Source organism: Rhinichthys klamathensis, unplaced genomic scaffold, assembly GCF_029890125.1.
Source record: "Rhinichthys klamathensis goyatoka isolate OS25496 unplaced genomic scaffold, OSU_Roscu_1.1 h1tg000223l_1, whole genome shotgun sequence".
NCBI lineage: Eukaryota > Metazoa > Chordata > Actinopteri > Cypriniformes > Leuciscidae > Rhinichthys > Rhinichthys klamathensis.
In genome coordinates, this window is record NW_026606747.1 from 1204492 (window position 1) to 1221274 (window position 16783).

The 16783-nt window shown below is 46.5% G+C and overlaps 1 protein-coding gene and 6 non-coding genes across 7 annotated transcripts; 6 read left to right on the forward strand and 1 right to left on the reverse strand.

Moving 5' to 3' along the window:
• Positions 1–2533: 2533 nt before the first annotated feature.
• Positions 2534–7593, forward strand: LOC130097681 (uncharacterized). The gene is made up of 5 exons (XM_056264623.1): positions 2534–3075; positions 3158–3367; positions 3468–3619; positions 6326–6524; positions 7589–7593. The coding sequence occupies exons 1-5, from the start codon at positions 2559–2561 to the stop codon at positions 7591–7593; spliced, it is 1083 nt and encodes a 360-aa protein (XP_056120598.1). The 5' UTR covers positions 2534–2558.
• Positions 7594–11095: 3502 nt separating this feature from the next.
• Positions 11096–11168, forward strand: trnar-acg (transfer RNA arginine (anticodon ACG)). The gene has a single exon. It is a non-coding gene; the product is annotated as a tRNA-Arg (tRNA).
• A 639-nt stretch (positions 11169–11807) lies between these two features.
• Positions 11808–11879, reverse strand: trnae-cuc (transfer RNA glutamic acid (anticodon CUC)). Its single transcript has one exon. It is a non-coding gene; the product is annotated as a tRNA-Glu (tRNA).
• A 618-nt stretch (positions 11880–12497) lies between these two features.
• Positions 12498–12570, forward strand: trnar-acg (transfer RNA arginine (anticodon ACG)). Its single transcript has one exon. It is a non-coding gene; the product is annotated as a tRNA-Arg (tRNA).
• A 2007-nt stretch (positions 12571–14577) lies between these two features.
• On the forward strand, positions 14578–14649 carry trnae-uuc (transfer RNA glutamic acid (anticodon UUC)). Its single transcript has one exon. It is a non-coding gene; the product is annotated as a tRNA-Glu (tRNA).
• A 422-nt stretch (positions 14650–15071) lies between these two features.
• trnar-acg (transfer RNA arginine (anticodon ACG)) lies at positions 15072–15144 on the forward strand. Its single transcript has one exon. It is a non-coding gene; the product is annotated as a tRNA-Arg (tRNA).
• A 760-nt stretch (positions 15145–15904) lies between these two features.
• On the forward strand, positions 15905–15976 carry trnae-uuc (transfer RNA glutamic acid (anticodon UUC)). The gene has a single exon. It is a non-coding gene; the product is annotated as a tRNA-Glu (tRNA).
• Positions 15977–16783: the final 807 nt, after the last annotated feature.

The following is a 16783-nucleotide window of genomic DNA, read 5'->3' on the forward strand; positions in this document are numbered from 1 at the left end:
CACAGCAGAGGAAATTGCATAGTAGGTAAAAGAAGGTCATAAGGTTGAAACTAACTACATCACTAATAACTGAATAAAAAACCCACATCTAAATTTGTCACGTCATTTGCATGAAAGGGGTTCTTATACATTATTGTTTATACTATTAACATAGAATAGAACAGTAGTATTGTGCTTTCTTTAAATCACTGGTGATTTTGTCCATCATCTTTCTAAGTCTTTCATACTGTATTTCATACTGTATATATGCACTGTTTTATACACTTTTGTTATGCAGCAGCAAGTGCCTACAGCCTCATCTAGACCCACAAGCAGTGCAGACCAATCAACTAGTGGTCAATGTAGCTCCTTAATGGTAGGTAGATTTTATAGCTTTATGTGAGAGAGAATTCATAACGGAAATATTTTATATTCTTGTCATATTTCAGCTCCCAACCACTGCTCCAGTAGAACGTCCCACAGCTGACACTACACCCGCAAGTTTGGTGAAAAGGCCCAAGCTCACCCTTTCCTCGGTACATATGATGGCATGTGTTTTAAAATGGTTAACAGTTGTCATATTAATACTTCTCTCTTTAAAGTTTAATAAGTCCAGATTTGGTGGAAAGCATGTGGAGAGTGCAAAGCCAAATTTACATGTTGGACGGAAAGCTCATGTAAGTAATAAATAATTATTATTTCTTTGCTACAAAAAAAAATTCCAATGATACAATTTTTTTATACCTTGTATTTTTAGACTCATTCAACCACTGCTACAAATGCAGCTGCCCGTGTGTGTGAGGCTCCAGTGCTAGCAGGTGGTCCTCCTCAAACCATCTCTCCACCACAGCCTCCAAGTGCAGAATCATTTTTTCTTGCTCCTCCATTACCGCCTCCAAAACAACGGCATCGGCCAGTGGAGGGGCAGAGTTTAGGAGTGAATGTGGTAAAACATTGCACTTGTTACTATGTTTGGTTAGTATTTTTTTGTCTTTATTTGACCTGTCCTTTTCTGTCTACAGAGCGCATTCCAGCCTGAGCACTCTGCTGCAGTTCCTCTCCTGTGGCCTAAAACCATGCCCCAGGAGGATCACCAATGGGTCTCCACAGGATTGTTCAGAGTTGGTGCTCGTGGGAATTTGGAGCTCCAGGATCATCTCCAGTTGTGGTATTTCCCTCCACAGCCATCCCTTATTTACCACCAGGCACCAACATCAGGCAGATTTTTTGCCCATCCCTTACTGCTGTGGATGCCGTATAGGCTGTGGAAAGTCAGGCTGCTGTGCGCGGACCAAGCCTGTAAAAGCCCTCTGACTAGTGGAGGTCTTCACAGACGGGTGCGTCAGGTCCTTGACATTGACCGCTTTTACAACCTGGTCACAGAGACTCTGATTTGCTCCAAGTGCCGCCGCAGCTACCTGTCTTGGAATAGGGAAATACTTGAGCAGCTGGACATGGCCCATCGTTCTGAGTTTAGGGTCATTCTTACCCGCCGGTATGTTACATTATTGTGTGATTTTTGTCAGTTGCTTATCCATGTATATTTAATTTATTTCTTATTACAGATATGCCTGTGACATCAGGGTGATACGCCTCCTACGGGAACGTGGTCTGGCGACTGATTGGCCAATTGAAAGAGAACCACAGTGAAGAGTGGCTGAAAAGGGTTGCGCGGTATACCAGCGAGTGTGCTTCTTTTACCAGCAAAAGTTGCCTGATGCCACCAACATTTGAAGAGCCTCCCCAACCTGTGGCAATTCCCAGCTATAAGTGGCTTTCAGTGGTGTACAGCCAAGACATCCTGTTCAGGCTGGAGGATATCAAGGCTAGTATCACCTCCACTTATGGATCCATCTTAAAACTGGATTCCACCAGAAAGGTACATCTTTAATTATTATTGTACTGAGGTTATGCAAATTCTATTTATATTTAAATCTAAATAGAAATGGAACCTCAAATGAATGAACAACTTAAACAATAACATAAGATGGAATGTCAAATTGAGGGACAATTCAAAGATTAAAACAAGAATAACATTGCAGAGATAACCACTAAATTTTTTTATGACATTACACGCATAAGCTCTATATTAATGCAATAGAACCACTGAAGGTGTTGCTACTATTGGTTTAATATATATGTTTGTTTTAGATCACTAAAAAGCTCTCAGGACCGGCAAAAGGCACTGCACAGTGGCTGACATCCGTTGGTAACGAGATGGGTCAAGTGCTCATCAGTGTCTTGACTGCTGGTGAGGGACCAGGTTTGGATCTTATGGCAGCTGGCTTGGTAGACAGGTATGTTACCTGTAATACATTTTCACTTACATGTAATTTAACTTGTCCTTAGTTTAGAATTTACTATTTACAATTTGCATTTGTAATTTACTGTTGTTTGATGATGAAATTCTTTAATTATTTTTGATAATTATTTCTCGCAGGTATAAAGCTGCAGGTGTAGACCCTCCTGTTGCTCTCTATGTGGACTGTGGCTGCTGCAAGGATGTGGGTGAGACCAAGCTGAAGGCCAGATTTGCTGGATGGCCTAACTTGATTGTTCGCCTCGACATCTGGCACTATATGCGACGCCTGGCTGTGGGATGCACCACTGATGCACACCAGCTCTATCCCACTTTCATGGCTCGCATATCAGCATGTATTTTTGAGTGGGATGCTGCTGATGTCAACAAGTTGAGAGAGGCAAAAAGAGCACAGCTAAAAGAGCAAGGCCTGATGGCTCTGACGGAGAAGCAGCTAGATCGGCACATAAAAAAAGAAGAGTTAGAGCTGCACTGCAGGAGGAGGACTCGTGGAGAAGACCAAACCATCCGGCTGTTGGATCAGCTCATCAGTGAGCTCATCAGTGACAAGGGTAAGGATGCCCTTGGTGTTCCTCTTCTGGACCCCATCAGAATGCAGCACATCTGGCGTGTTCAGAAGAGACATGTTAAGTGCATTCAGGACCCACCTGGTGTGGCGCTGTACACACAGACTGGCACCATCACCAAGGGAGGAGTGCAACTGCAGACACTGCGCTGTGCCAGAGGTTCTACATCTTTGGAGTCATTCCACTGTCACTTAAACCGGTTCATTCCAGGTACGTGCAACTCAATAATGTTTATGTTTAACAGAAATACTTGACCTTATTCCTTTTTGCCGTTTTTTTGTATTTACTTTAGGAAACAGTGCAAACTCGCTCAACTTCCAGATCTACCTACTAGATGGGCTACATCGCTGGAACCACAACAGGGCAGCAGCTGCTCTGGAGGCAGAGACCTCGGGCCTGCGCACATACTCGGGCGAGCTGGTTCACAGCGTGAATAAAGATTATGAGAAGGTTTTTGGCAGGAAGCTGATTCCTTCTTTTACACCACCCGCAAAGTACACAGGTATTCATATTTAATATTGTATGTTTATGCTCATAGTTCTTTCTCTGTTTCTATGTAGTTTTTTTTTTTTTTTTTTTCAATATTGGTTTTGCATTTTCAGGTGAACTGATTGGAGTGCAGTACCTGTTGAGGCAGAACAATGAACCTCTACAGTGTATGGCGCCAGACTCCGAGGAGGCAAATACATTGCTGGAGCAGTTGGAAGAGCCAGTAGAGACTGATGAGGGCTTTGAAGAACTTGAACATATTGAGGTCACTCTTGCCGATTTACTTTTGGACACATCTGATATGATCTCAGTGCTACCTGCTTCTTGTGCTCCTGAGCTTTCTGGTCAGTCCGCTCCTCCTGTCCAGTCCACTCACCTGCTGGGGGTCCCATCTGCACCCGCTCCTCCTGTCCAGTCCACTCACCTGCTGGGGGTCCAACATGCATCTGCTCCTCCTGTCCAGTCCACTCACCTGCTGGGGGTCCAACATGCGTCTGCTCCTCCTGTCCAGTCCACTCACCTGCTGGGGGTCCAACATGCGTCTGCTCCTCCTGTCCAGTCCACTCACCTCCTGGGGGTCCAACATGCGTCTGCTCCTCCTGTCCAGTCCACTCACCTGCTGGGGGTCCAACATGCGTCTGCTCCTCCTGTCCAGTCCACTCACCTGCTGGGGGTCCAACATGCGTCTGCTCCTCCTGTCCAGTCCACTCACCTGCTGGGGGTCCAACATGCGTCTGCTCCTCCTGTCCAGTCCACTCACCTGCTGGGGGTCCCATCTGCACCCGCTCCTCCTGTCCAGTCCACTCACCTGCTGGGGGGTCCCGTCTGCACCTGCTCCTCCTGTCCAGTCCGCTCACCTGCTGGGGGTCCAACATGCGTCTGCTCCTCCTGTCCAGTCCGCTCACCTGCTGGGGGTCCAACATGCGTCTGCTCCTCCTGTCCAGTCCACTCACCTGCTGGGGGTCCAACATGCGTCTGCTCCTCCTGTCCAGTCCACTCACCTCCTGGGGGTCCAACATGCGTCTGCTCCTCCTGTCCAGTCCACTCACCTGCTGGGGGTCCAACATGCGTCTGCTCCTCCTGTCCAGTCCACTCACCTGCTGGGGGTCCAACATGCGTCTGCTCCTCCTGTCCAGTCCACTCACCTGCTGGGGGTCCAACATGCGTCTGCTCCTCCTGTCCAGTCCACTCACCTGCTGGGGGTCCCATCTGCACCCGCTCCTCCTGTCCAGTCCACTCACCTGCTGGGGGTCCCGTCTGCACCTGCTCCTCCTGTCCAGTCCACTCACCTGCTGGGGGTCCAACATGCGTCTGCTCCTCCTGTCCAGTCCGCTCACCTGCTGGGGGTCCAACATGCGTCTGCTCCTCCTGTCCAGTCCACTCACCTGCTGGGGGTCCAACATGCGTCTGCTCCTCCTGTCCAGTCCACTCACCTGCTGGGGGTCCCATCTGCACCCGCTCCTCCTGTCCAGTCCACTCACCTGCTGGGGGTCCCGTCTGCACCTGCTCCTCCTGTCCAGTCCACTCACCTGCTGGGGGTCCAACATGCGTCTGCTCCTCCTGTCCAGTCCGCTCACCTGCTGGGGGTCCAACATGTGTCTGCTCCTCCTGTCCAGTCCACTCACCTGATGGGGGTCCAACATGCGTCTGCTCCTCCTGTCCAGTCCACTCACCTCCTCACCTTTGTGTATATGTTCCCCACAACATATACACAAACTGTTGTATTTGTTCTAGGTTAATGGGTTGTATATAGTTCAGTTCTGTTTGTTTTCTTTCTTTTTACTTGTAAATAGTGATTTATTTTAAATACTATACCAAACGTGATTTGTTTGTACATATTTTGTTGAATGTTGTATATTTGTATGTATATTATAAAGTGTACATTATATGTTTTATATTTCGACGTGAAAAGAATAAAAAATATTTTTTAAATATTTTATTGATCTGTTTTATGTTTATTGTTTTGTTAATGGCTGATAGTGACAGTGATGTGATATAGCAGGCTTAGGTGGAGTGTCCGAAGTCAAATTACATAAAAGAAGAGATACATGCAGAATGCCCATACTGTTTATTTATTTTTTAAATCAAGGTTACAGTAATAGGTGGTAGTTTACTATTAATCATTATTAGATACTCCTGCAATATATCAGTACACTAAATGTTCTTCCATTCTACCATTTGATAATACTGGGTCATCAATGCAGAGTGTTTATAAAGTTAAATCATTGGGAAGTCCCTAAAAATGTGGTTCAGTACCTCCTTTTGATCAAAAGAAGAAAAAATTTAAATGCAATGTGTTAATAATTAAATAAATGGTTAATTGCCTGCAAGCTGAACTGCATCCCTTATATTGCACTAAATAAATCTTGAAATGAATAAAAAAGACATTACGCTCCAGTCCGCTCACCTGCTGGGGGTCCAACATGCGTCTGCTCCTCCTGTCCAGTCCACTCACCTGCTGGGGGTCCAACATGCGTCTGCTCCTCCTGTCCAGTCCACTCACCTCCTGGGGGTCCAACATGCGTCTGCTCCTCCTGTCCAGTCCACTCACCTGCTGGGGGTCCAACATGCGTCTGCTCCTCCTGTCCAGTCCACTCACCTGCTGGGGGTCCAACATGCGTCTGCTCCTCCTGTCCAGTCCACTCACCTGCTGGGGGTCCAACATGCGTCTGCTCCTCCTGTCCAGTCCACTCACCTGCTGGGGGTCCCATAAACATAAAACAGATCAATAAAATATTTAAATATCCAGTCCACTCGTCTGCTCCTCCTGTCCAGTCCGCTCACCTGCTGGGGGTCCAACATGTGTCTGCTCCTCCTGTCCAGTCCACTCACCTGATGGGGGTCCCGTCTGGGTTACCTGGACAATCTACATCTTCAGAGCAAGTAGTAAGAGAAATACCAGTATGCTTTATATTTATTGATGTTTGACCTTCTTGAAATACTTCAAATCTAATGTAATACTTCCTCCTAGGCCGTGGATGAACAGAGTTTGGCAGGAATGGATCGTGTTGATGAGCTTGCGGAATACTTGGTGGAGCTAAGAAATGAAAAAGGCCTCACTCTTACCAATCAGCAGGCCAGCACCATTGTGGGTCTTTGGCAGAACTTGGAGCAACACGATAAGGACCGGATTTCTTACGCTGCTCGACATCAGGAGAGACTGCTCACTGGTCGGTTTAGGTCTCCGAAAAAGAAGGCTGTATTTGCAGGAGTTGAAAGCACAAAAAGGTGTGTACTTGGTTCTACTGGTTCAGCTGCTCAGTGGCCAAACTGCAGCCGTCTTGTAGAAACAATATTTATCAGATTGTGCAACATTCATAATAGCCCCAAGAAAATTGGACACCAAACCCTTTCAAGATGGTCACTAATTCTAAATGATTATAAAAAGATTCGACAGCTCATTTTAATCAACGGCATTATTATGAAAGATACAACTCTGCAACTTGTTACTGTAAATCAGACCACGTTGATACAGTGGCATAACAAAAGATTCAAGGCACAAGAAGTTGCAATTCTGATGCAAGGGTTGGTACTGCCTGATGAACGCCCTGTTGCCAGTGAACCACTACTCCCAGTAAACACTAGGCCCACTCAAGTCACACCACACATGCATGAACACACTTACAACATGCCACCTGACACGGCTGGGTTGGCAAAAACCAAGCTAGTTGTCAAAGATAGAGCTGAGCTGAGAACCATACAGCCAAAACAACATACAGCTCAGCCAGGAGTTTTTTACATGCCACTAATAGTGCCACCAACCACTACAGCAAGTAGCATTCTGCTTCTGCCGCCACCCCAGACCACTGCACCCAGTAGAGTTTGCACACCACATTCTGAGAGCACAACTGGCCCTTGTCAAATGCAAGACACTCCACAAAAAGAAAAGCGTAAATACACTAGAACAGTCACATCCAACAGATGCACTAAATGTGGAGAGCCACGCACCACAGACACTGGCCATAGCCAGTTCAAAGGCAGAATTTACTGCCCAAACAGGGAGACCCTAACCAAAGAGCAGTGGCTTAGAATGATGAGAAAATAGTACATCATTGTATTTTATGTTGTGAAGATTTTGTTTTTATTATAGTAAAATATTTAGTTGTTTTGCAAAACTAATACCGAAATAATTGCACTATTTTTTATTTGATTTTTTTTTATTTTTTTTATTCAATTTGATTGTGATTCATTGTGCTGCCCACAACATATACACAAACTGTTGTATTTGTTCTAGGTTAATGGGTTGTATATAGTTCAGTTCTGTTTGTTTTCTTTCTTTTTACTTGTAAATAGTGATTTATTTTAAATACTATACCAAACGTGATTTGTTTGTACATATTTTGTTGAATGTTGTATATTTGTATGTATATTATAAAGTGTACATTATATGTTTTATATTTCGACGTGAAAAGAATAAAAAATATTTTTTAAATATTTTATTGATCTGTTTTATGTTTATTGTTTTGTTAATGGCTGATAGTGACAGTGATGTGATATAGCAGGCTTAGGTGGAGTGTCCGAAGTCAAATTACATAAAAGAAGAGATACATGCAGAATGCCCATACTGTTTATTTATTTTTTAAATCAAGGTTACAGTAATAGGTGGTAGTTTACTATTAATCATTATTAGATACTCCTGCAATATATCAGTACACTAAATGTTCTTCCATTCTACCATTTGATAATACTGGGTCATCAATGCAGAGTGTTTATAAAGTTAAATCATTGGGAAGTCCCTAAAAATGTGGTTCAGTACCTCCTTTTGATCAAAAGAAGAAAAAATTTAAATGCAATGTGTTAATAATTAAATAAATGGTTAATTGCCTGCAAGCTGAACTGCATCCCTTATATTGCACTAAATAAATCTTGAAATGAATAAAAAAGACATTAGACCCAGCAAGAAAACTCATGTTCTTGCTGGGGATCGAACCCGGATCTCTGTGATTTTTCTCCTCCCCTCGCGCCCCTCCCCCTCAATTCTTCCCCATCTTATACAGACTATTGTTCCCCAGCTTTGGTGGAGCTGGTAGAGCGGAGGACTGTAGGTGGCAAATTGGCAATCCTTAGGTCGCTGGTTCGACTCTGGCTCGAAGGAGGTCTTTTTCACAAGCAAACATTTCATTGGCCATGCTTCTCGACGAGGCCGTCAGCGATTGAGTTGGTAGTCCAGCGTTTTGCAATCGCGACCGCCGCTGGAGGGCAAAAGCTCATTCCCTGACCGGCAATCGAACCCGGGCCGCGGCGGTGAGAGCGCCGAATCCTAACCACTAGACCACCAGGGAAGGTCTGCTGACTCTTTCCCGTCAAGCCTGGCTGTGTGCCTCTACCAGATTTTGCAGCAACTGCTCAAGCAAGACCACTAAGGCTTGAATTTTCCTCCAGGAGAGGAGACGTCTCTGACCCTGGATCACAGTTATTCCACAGTTATTCCTCCTCATCAGACCCCTTCCTGACGTTGGCTCCAGGCCTGTTATTGGCATGAGAAAAAGTAGATGTCATGACAGGCCTCTGCCCAGCCGGACACCAACAAGTCACGTGCATAGTTTTTGTTATTATTATTATTGGATTAGTTGAATAATGTTTTAAATTGACAGTCCAACAATAGGCTGCTTTGTCAGTGGGATAACGGTTACCATACAATACCATGCATCTTTTCAGATGCATTGCATGGGTACTGTCACAAGGACCTTGCTTTGCGACAAGTTTATAGTGTCTATTATGCCAGCACAGGAATGGGAGGAAACTGAACCCCCTGGGCGAGGCAAATGCACTCAAGGGTGCCTGACTGGTGGGCCAGTGGCGCAATGGATAACGCGTCTGACTACGAATCAGAAGATTCCAGGTTCGACGGCTGGCTCGCTCTGCCTCTTTTGCTTCGCTGTCAGCCCATAGCCATTTTATTATTATTAGCCCATAGTTTTTGTTATTATTATTATTGGATTAGTTGAATAATGTTTTAAATTGACAGTCCAACAATAGGCTGCTTTGTCAGTGGGATAACGGTTACCATACAATACCATGCGTCTTTTCAGATGCATTGCATGGGTACTGTCACAAGGACCTTGCTTTAAGACAAGTTTATAGTGTCTATTATGCCAGCACAGGAATGGGAGGAAACTGAACCCCCTGGGCGAGGCAAATGCACTCAAGGGTGCCTGACTGGTGGGCCAGTGGCGCAATGGATAACACGTCTGACTACGAATCAGAAGATTCCAGGTTCGACTCCTGGCTGGCTCGCTCTGCTTCGCTGTCAGCCCATAGCCATTTTATTATTATTAGCCCATAGTTTTTGTTATTATTATTATTGGATTAGTTGAATAATATTTTAAATTGACAGTCCAACAATAGGCTGCTTTGTCAGTGGGATAACGGTTACCATACAATACCATGCATCTTTTCAGATGTAGTGCATGGGTACTGTCACAAGGACCTTGCTTTGCGACCAGATTATAGTGTCTATTATGCCAGCACAGGAATGGGAGGAAACTGAACCCCCTGGGCGAGGCAAATGAGAGCTCCCTCCGATGAGCCAGATGAAATTGAATTCAGTAAACTATCCCTTCGGGTCATTCCCATATTCTTAAAGGGGGGCGGTCACACACTAAAAGCCAAAGGGCCTGCTTGAGGCTTGAGGCTTGTGGCTTGAGGAAGTTCCCATATGGTCTAGCAGTCAGGATTCCTGGTTTTCACCCAGGCGGCCGGGGTTCGACTCCCGGTATGGGAAGTTCGTGTTGTCTTTGCTTCACTTATGGAAACAGCCAGGACGCCTCTCTGTGCCACTAGCACTTTTAGCCGGCAGGCGGAGCTTTCGAAACCTGATAGGTTTAGGTTCTGTCCCCAAACGATGTGCCTTCGATAGCTCAGCTGGTAGAGCGGAGGACTGTAGGTGGCAAATTGGCAATCCTTAGGTCGCTGGTTCGACTCTGGCTCGAAGGAGGTCTTTTTCACAAGCAAACATTTCATTGGCCATGCTTCTCGACGAGGCCGTCAGCGATTGAGTTGGTAGTCCAGCGTTTTGCAATCGCGACCGCCGCTGGAGGGCAAAAGCTCATTCCCTGACCGGGAATCGAACCCGGGCCGCAGCGGTGAGAGCGCCTAATCCTAACCACTAGACCACCAGGGAAGGTCTGCTGACTCTTTCCCGTCAAGCCTGGCTGTGTGCCTCTACCAGATTTTGCAGCAACTGCTCAAGCAAGACCACTAAGGCTTGAATTTTCCTCCAGGAGAGGAGACGTCTCTGACCCTGGATCACAGTTATTCCACTGAGAAACTGTCACTGGCTCTGTAGGAATATCCTAACAACACCACAACTTGCCATGAAAACAAAGCAACCGAGATCACCAATATGTGACGCCTCCAACTTGAAGCTTTTTATAGCAGGCTCCTCATCAGACCCCTTCCTGACGTTGGCTCCAGGCCTGTTATTGGCATGAGAAAAAGTAGATGTCATGACAGGCCTCTGCCCAGCCGGACACCAACAAGTCGCGTGCATAGTTTTTGTTATTATTATTATTGGATTAGTTGAATAATATTTTAAATTGACAGTCCAACAATAGGCTGCTTTGTCAGTGGGATGACGGTTACCATACAATACCATGCGTCTTTTCAGATGCATTGCATGGGTACTGTCACAAGGACCTTGCTTTAAGACAAGTTTATAGTGTCTATTATGCCAGCACAGGAATGGGAGGAAACTGAACCCCCTGGGCGAGGCAAATGCACTCAAGGCTGCCTGACTGGTGGGCCAGTGGCGCAATGGATAACGCGTCTGACTACGAATCAGAAGATTCCAGGTTCGACTCCTGGCTGGCTCGCTCTGCCTCTTTTGCTTCGCTGTCAGCCCATAGCCATTTTATTATTATTAGCCCATAGTTTTTGTTATTATTATTATTGGATTAGTTGAATAATGTTTTAAATTGACAGTCCAACAATAGGCTGCTTTGTCAGTGGGATAACGGTTACCATACAAATACGATCATTCCCATATTCTTAAAGGGGGGCGGTCACACACTAAAAGCCAAAGGGCCTGCTTGAGGCTTGAGGATTGAGGAAGTTCCCATATGGTCTAGCGGTCAGGATTCCTGGTTTTCACCCAGGCGTCCTGGGTTTGACTCCCGGTATGGGAAGTTCGTGTTGTCTTTGCTTCACTTATGGAAACAGCCAGGACGTCTCTCTGTGCCACTAGCACTTTTAGCCGGCAGGCGGAGCTTACGAAACCTGATAGGTTTAGGTTCTGTCCCCAAACTATGTGCCTTCGATAGCTCAGCTGGTAGAGTGGAGGACTGTAGGTGGCAAATTGGCAATCCTTAGGTCGCTGGTTCGACTCTGGCTCGAAGGAGGTCTTTTTCACAAGCAAACATTTCATTGGCCATGCTTCTCGACGAGGCCGTCAGCGATTGAGTTGGTAGTCCAGCGTTTTGCAATCGCAACCGCCGCTGGAGGGCAAAAGCTCATTCCCTGACCGGGAATCGAACCCGGGCCGCGGCGGTGAGAGCGCCGAATCCTAACCACTAGACCACCAGGGAAGGTCTGCTGACTCTTTCCCGTCAAGCCTGGCTGTGTGCCTCTACCAGATTTTGCAGCAACTGCTCAAGCAAGACCACTAAGGCTTGAATTTTCCTCCAGGAGAGGAGACGTCTCTGACCCTGGATCACAGTTATTCCACTGAGAAACTGTCACTGGCTCTGTAGGAATATCCTAACAACACCACAACTTGCCATGAAAACAAAGCAACCGAGATCACCAATATGTGACGCCTCCAACTTGAAGCTTTTTACAGCAGGCTCCTCATCAGACTCCTTCCTGACGTTGGCTCCAGGCCTGTTATTGGCATGAGAAAAAGTAGATGTCATGACAGGCCTCTGCCCAGCCGGACACCAACAAGTCGCGTGCATAGTTTTTGTTATTATTATTATTGGATTAGTTGAATAATATTTTAAATTGACAGTCCAACAATAGGCTGCTTTGTCAGTGGGATAACGGTTACCATACAATACCATGCGTCTTTTCAGATGCATTGCATGGGTACTGTCACAAGGACCTTGCTTTAAGACAAGTTTATAGTGTCTATTATGCCAGCACAGGAATGGGAGGAAACTGAACCCCCTGGGCGAGGCAAATGCACTCAAGGCTGCCTGACTGGTGGGCCAGTGGCGCAATGGATAACGCGTCTGACTACGAATCAGAAGATTCCAGGTTCGACTCCTGGCTGGCTCGCTCTGCTTCCCTGTCAGCCCATAGCCATTTTATTATTATTAGCCCATAGTTTTTGTTATTATTGGATTAGTTGAATAATGTTTTAAATTGACAGTCCAACAATAGGCTGCTTTGTCAGTGGGATAACGGTTACCATACAATACCATGCGTCTTTTCAGATGCATTGCATGGGTACTGTCACAAGGACCTTGCTTTAAGACAAGTTTATAGTGTCTATTATGCCAGCACAGGAATGGGAGGAAACTGAACCCCCTGGGCGAGGCAAATGAGAGCTCCCTCCGATGAGCCAGATGAAATTGAATTCAGTAAACTATCCCTTCGGATCATTCCCAAATTCTTAAAGGGGGGCGGTCACACACTAAAAGCCTAAGAGCCTGCTTGAGTCTTGAGGCTTGAGGCTTGAGGATTGAGGAAGTTCCCATATGGTCTAGCGGTCAGGATTCCTGGTTTTCACCCAGGCGGTCCGGGTTCGACTCCTGGTGTGGGAAGTTTGTGTTGTCTTTGCTTCACTTATGGAAACAGCCAGGACGTCTCTCTGTGCCACTAGCACTTTTAGCCGGCAGGCGGAGCTTACGAAACCTGATAGGTTTAGGTTCTGTCCCCAAACGATGTGCCTTTGATAGCTCAGCTGGTAGAGCGGAGGACTGTAGGTGGCAAATTGGCAATCCTTAGGTCGCTGGTTCGACTCTGGCTCGAAGTAGGTCTTTTTCACAAGCAAACATTTCATTGGCCATGCTTCTTGACGAGGCCGTCAGCGCTTGAGTTGGTAGTCCAGCGTTTTGCAATCGCGACCGCCGCTGGAGGGCAAAAGCTCATTCCCTGACCAGGAATCGAACACCGGGCCGCAGCGGTGAGAGCGCCGAATCCTAACCACTAGACCACCAGGGAAGGTCTGCTGACTCTTTCCCGTCAAGCCTGGCTGTGTGCCTCTACTAGATTTTGCAGCAACTGCTCAAGCAAGACCACTAAGGCTTGAATTTTCCTCCAGGAGAGGAGACGTCTCTGACCCTGGATCACAGTTATTCCACTGAGAAACTGTCACTGGCTCTGTAGGAATATCCTAACAACACCACAACTTGCCATGAAAACAAAGCAACCGAGATCACCAACATGTGACGCCTCCAACTTGAAGCTTTTTATAGCAGGCTCCTCATCAGACCCCTTCCTGACGTTGGCTCCAGGCCTGTTATTGGCATGAGATAAAGTAGATGTCATGACAGGCCTGTGCCCAGTCGGACACCAACAAGTCGCGTGCATAGTTTTTGTTATTATTATTATTGGATTAGTTGAATAATGTTTTAAATTGACAGTCCAACAATAGGCTGCTTTGTCAGTGGGATAACGGTTACCATACAATACCATGCGTCTTTTCAGATGCATTGCATGGGTACTGTCACAAGGACCTTGCTTTAAGACAAGTTTATAGTGTCTATTATGCCAGCACAGGAATGGGAGGAAACTGAACCCCCTGGGCGAGGCAAATGCACTCAAGGCTGCCTGACTGATGGGCCAGTGGCGCAATGGATAATGCGTCTGACTACGAATCAGAAGATTCCAGTTTCGACTTCTGGCTGGCTGGCTCGCTCTCCCTCTTTTGCTTCGCTGTCAGCCCATAGCCATTTTATTATTATTAGCCCATAGTTTTTGTTATTATTATTATTGGATTAGTTGAATAATATTTTAAATTGACAGTCCAACAATAGGCTGCTTTGTCAGTGGGATAACGGTTACCATACAATACCATGCGTCTTTTCAGATGCATTGCATGGGTACTGTCACAAGGACCTTGCTTTGCGACCAGTTTATAGTGTCTATTATGCCAGCACAGGAATGGGAGGAAACTGAACCCCCTGGGCGAGGCAAATGAGAGCTCCCTCCGATGAGCCAGATGAAATTGAATTCAGTAAACTATCCCTTCGGATCATTCCCATATTCTTAAAGGGGGGCGGTCACACACTAAAAGCCTAAGGGCCTGCTTAAGGCTTGAGTCGTGAGGCTTGAGGAAGTTCCCATATGGTCTAGCGGTCAGGATTCCTGGTTTTCACCCAGGCGGCCCGGGTTCGACTCCTGGTATGGGAAGTTCGTGTTGTCTTTGCTTCACTTATGGAAACAGCCAGGACGTCTCTCTGTGCCACTAGCACTTTTAGCCGGCAGGCGGAGCTTTCGAAACCTGATAGGTTTAGGTTCTGTCCCCAAACGATGTGCCTTCGATAGCTCAGCTGGTAGAGCGGAGGACTGTAGGTGGCAAATTGGCAATCCTTAGGTCGCTGGTTCGACTCTGGCTCGAAGGAGCTCTTTTTCACAAGCAAACATTTCATTGGCCATGCTTCTCGATAATGGTTACCATACAATACCATGCTTCTTTTCAGATGCATTGCATGGGTACTGTCACAAGGACCTTGCTTTAAGACAAGTTTATAGTGTCTATTATGCCAGCACAGGAATGGGAGGAAACTGAACCCCCTGGGCGAGGCAAATGCACTCAAGGCTGCCTGACTGGTGGGCCAGTGGCGCAATGGATAACGCGTCTGACTACGAATCAGAAGATTCCAGGTTCGACTCCTGGCTGGCTCGCTCTGCCTCCTTTGCTTCGCTGTCAGCCCATAGCCATTTTATTATTATTAGCCCATAGTTTTTGTTATTATTATTATTGGATTAGTTGAAGAATGTTTTAAATTGACAGTCCAACAATAGGCTGCTTTGTCAGTGGGATAACGGTTACCATACAAATACGATCATTCCCATCTTCTTAAAGGGGGGCGGTCACACACTAAAAGCCAAAGGGCCTGCTTGAGGCTTGAGGATTGAGGAAGTTCCTATATGGTCTAGCGGTCAGGATTCCTGGTTTTCACCCAGGCGGCCCGGTTTCGACTCCCGGTATGGGAAGTTCGTGTTGTCTTTGCTTCACTTATGGAAACAGCCAGGACGTCTCTCTGTGCCACTAGCACTTTTAGCCGGCAGGCGGAGCTTACGAAGGAGCTTACGATAGGTTTAGGTTCTGTCCCCAAACGATGTGCCTTCGATAGCTCAGCTGGTAGAGCGGAGGACTGTAGGTGGCAAATTGGCAATCCTTAGGTCGCTGGTTCGCTCTACCTCTTTTGCTTCGCTGTTAGCCCATAGCCATTTTATTAGTATTAGCCCATAGTTTTTGTTATTATTATTATTGGATTAGTTGAATAATGTTTTAAATTGACAGTCCAACAATAGGCTGCTTTGTCAGTGGGATAACGGTTACCATACAAATACGATCATTCCCATATTCTTAAAGGGGGGCGGTCACACACTAAAATCCAAAGGGCCTGCTTGAGGCTTGAGGATTGAGGATTGAGGAAGTTCCCATATGGTCTAGCGGTCAGGATTCCTGGTTTTCACCCAGGCGGCCTGGGTTCGACTCCCGGTATGGGAAGTTCGTGTTGTCTTTGCTTCACTTATGGAAACAGCCAGGACGTCTCTGTGCCACTAGGACTTTTAGCCGGCAGGCGGAGCTTACGAAACCTGATAGGTTTAGGTTCTGTCCCCAAACGATGTGCCTGCGATAGCTCAGCTGGTAGAGCGGAGGACTGTAGGTGGCAAATTGGCAATCCTTAGGTCGCTGGTTCGACTCTGGCTCGAAGGAGGTCTTTTTCACAAGCAAACATTTCATTGGCCGTGCTTCTCGACGAGGCCGTCAGCGATTGAGTTGGTAGTCCAGCGTTTTGCAATCGCGACCGCCGCTGGAGGGCAAAAGCTCATTCCCCCTACCGGGAAACGAACCCGGGCCGCGGCAGTGAGAGCGCCGAATCCTAACCACTAGACCACCAGGGAAGGTCTGCTGACTCTTTCCCGTCAAGCCTGGCTGTGTGCCTCTACCAGATTTTGCAGCAACTGCTCAAGCAAGACCACTAAGGCTTGAATTTTCCTCCAGGAGAGGAGACGTCTCTGACCCTGGATCACAGTTATTCCACTGAGAAACTGTCACTGGCTCTGTAGGAATATCCTAACAACACCACAACTTGCCATGAAAACAAAGCAACCGAGATCACCAATATGTGACGCCTCCAACTTGAAGCTTTTTATAGCAGGCTCCTCATCAGACTCCTTCCTGACGTTGGCTCCAGGCCTGTTATTGGCATGAGAAAAAGTAGATGTCATGACAGGCCTCTGCCCAGCCGGACACCAACAAGTCGCGTGCATAGTTTTTGTTATTATTATTATTGGATTAGTTGAATAATGT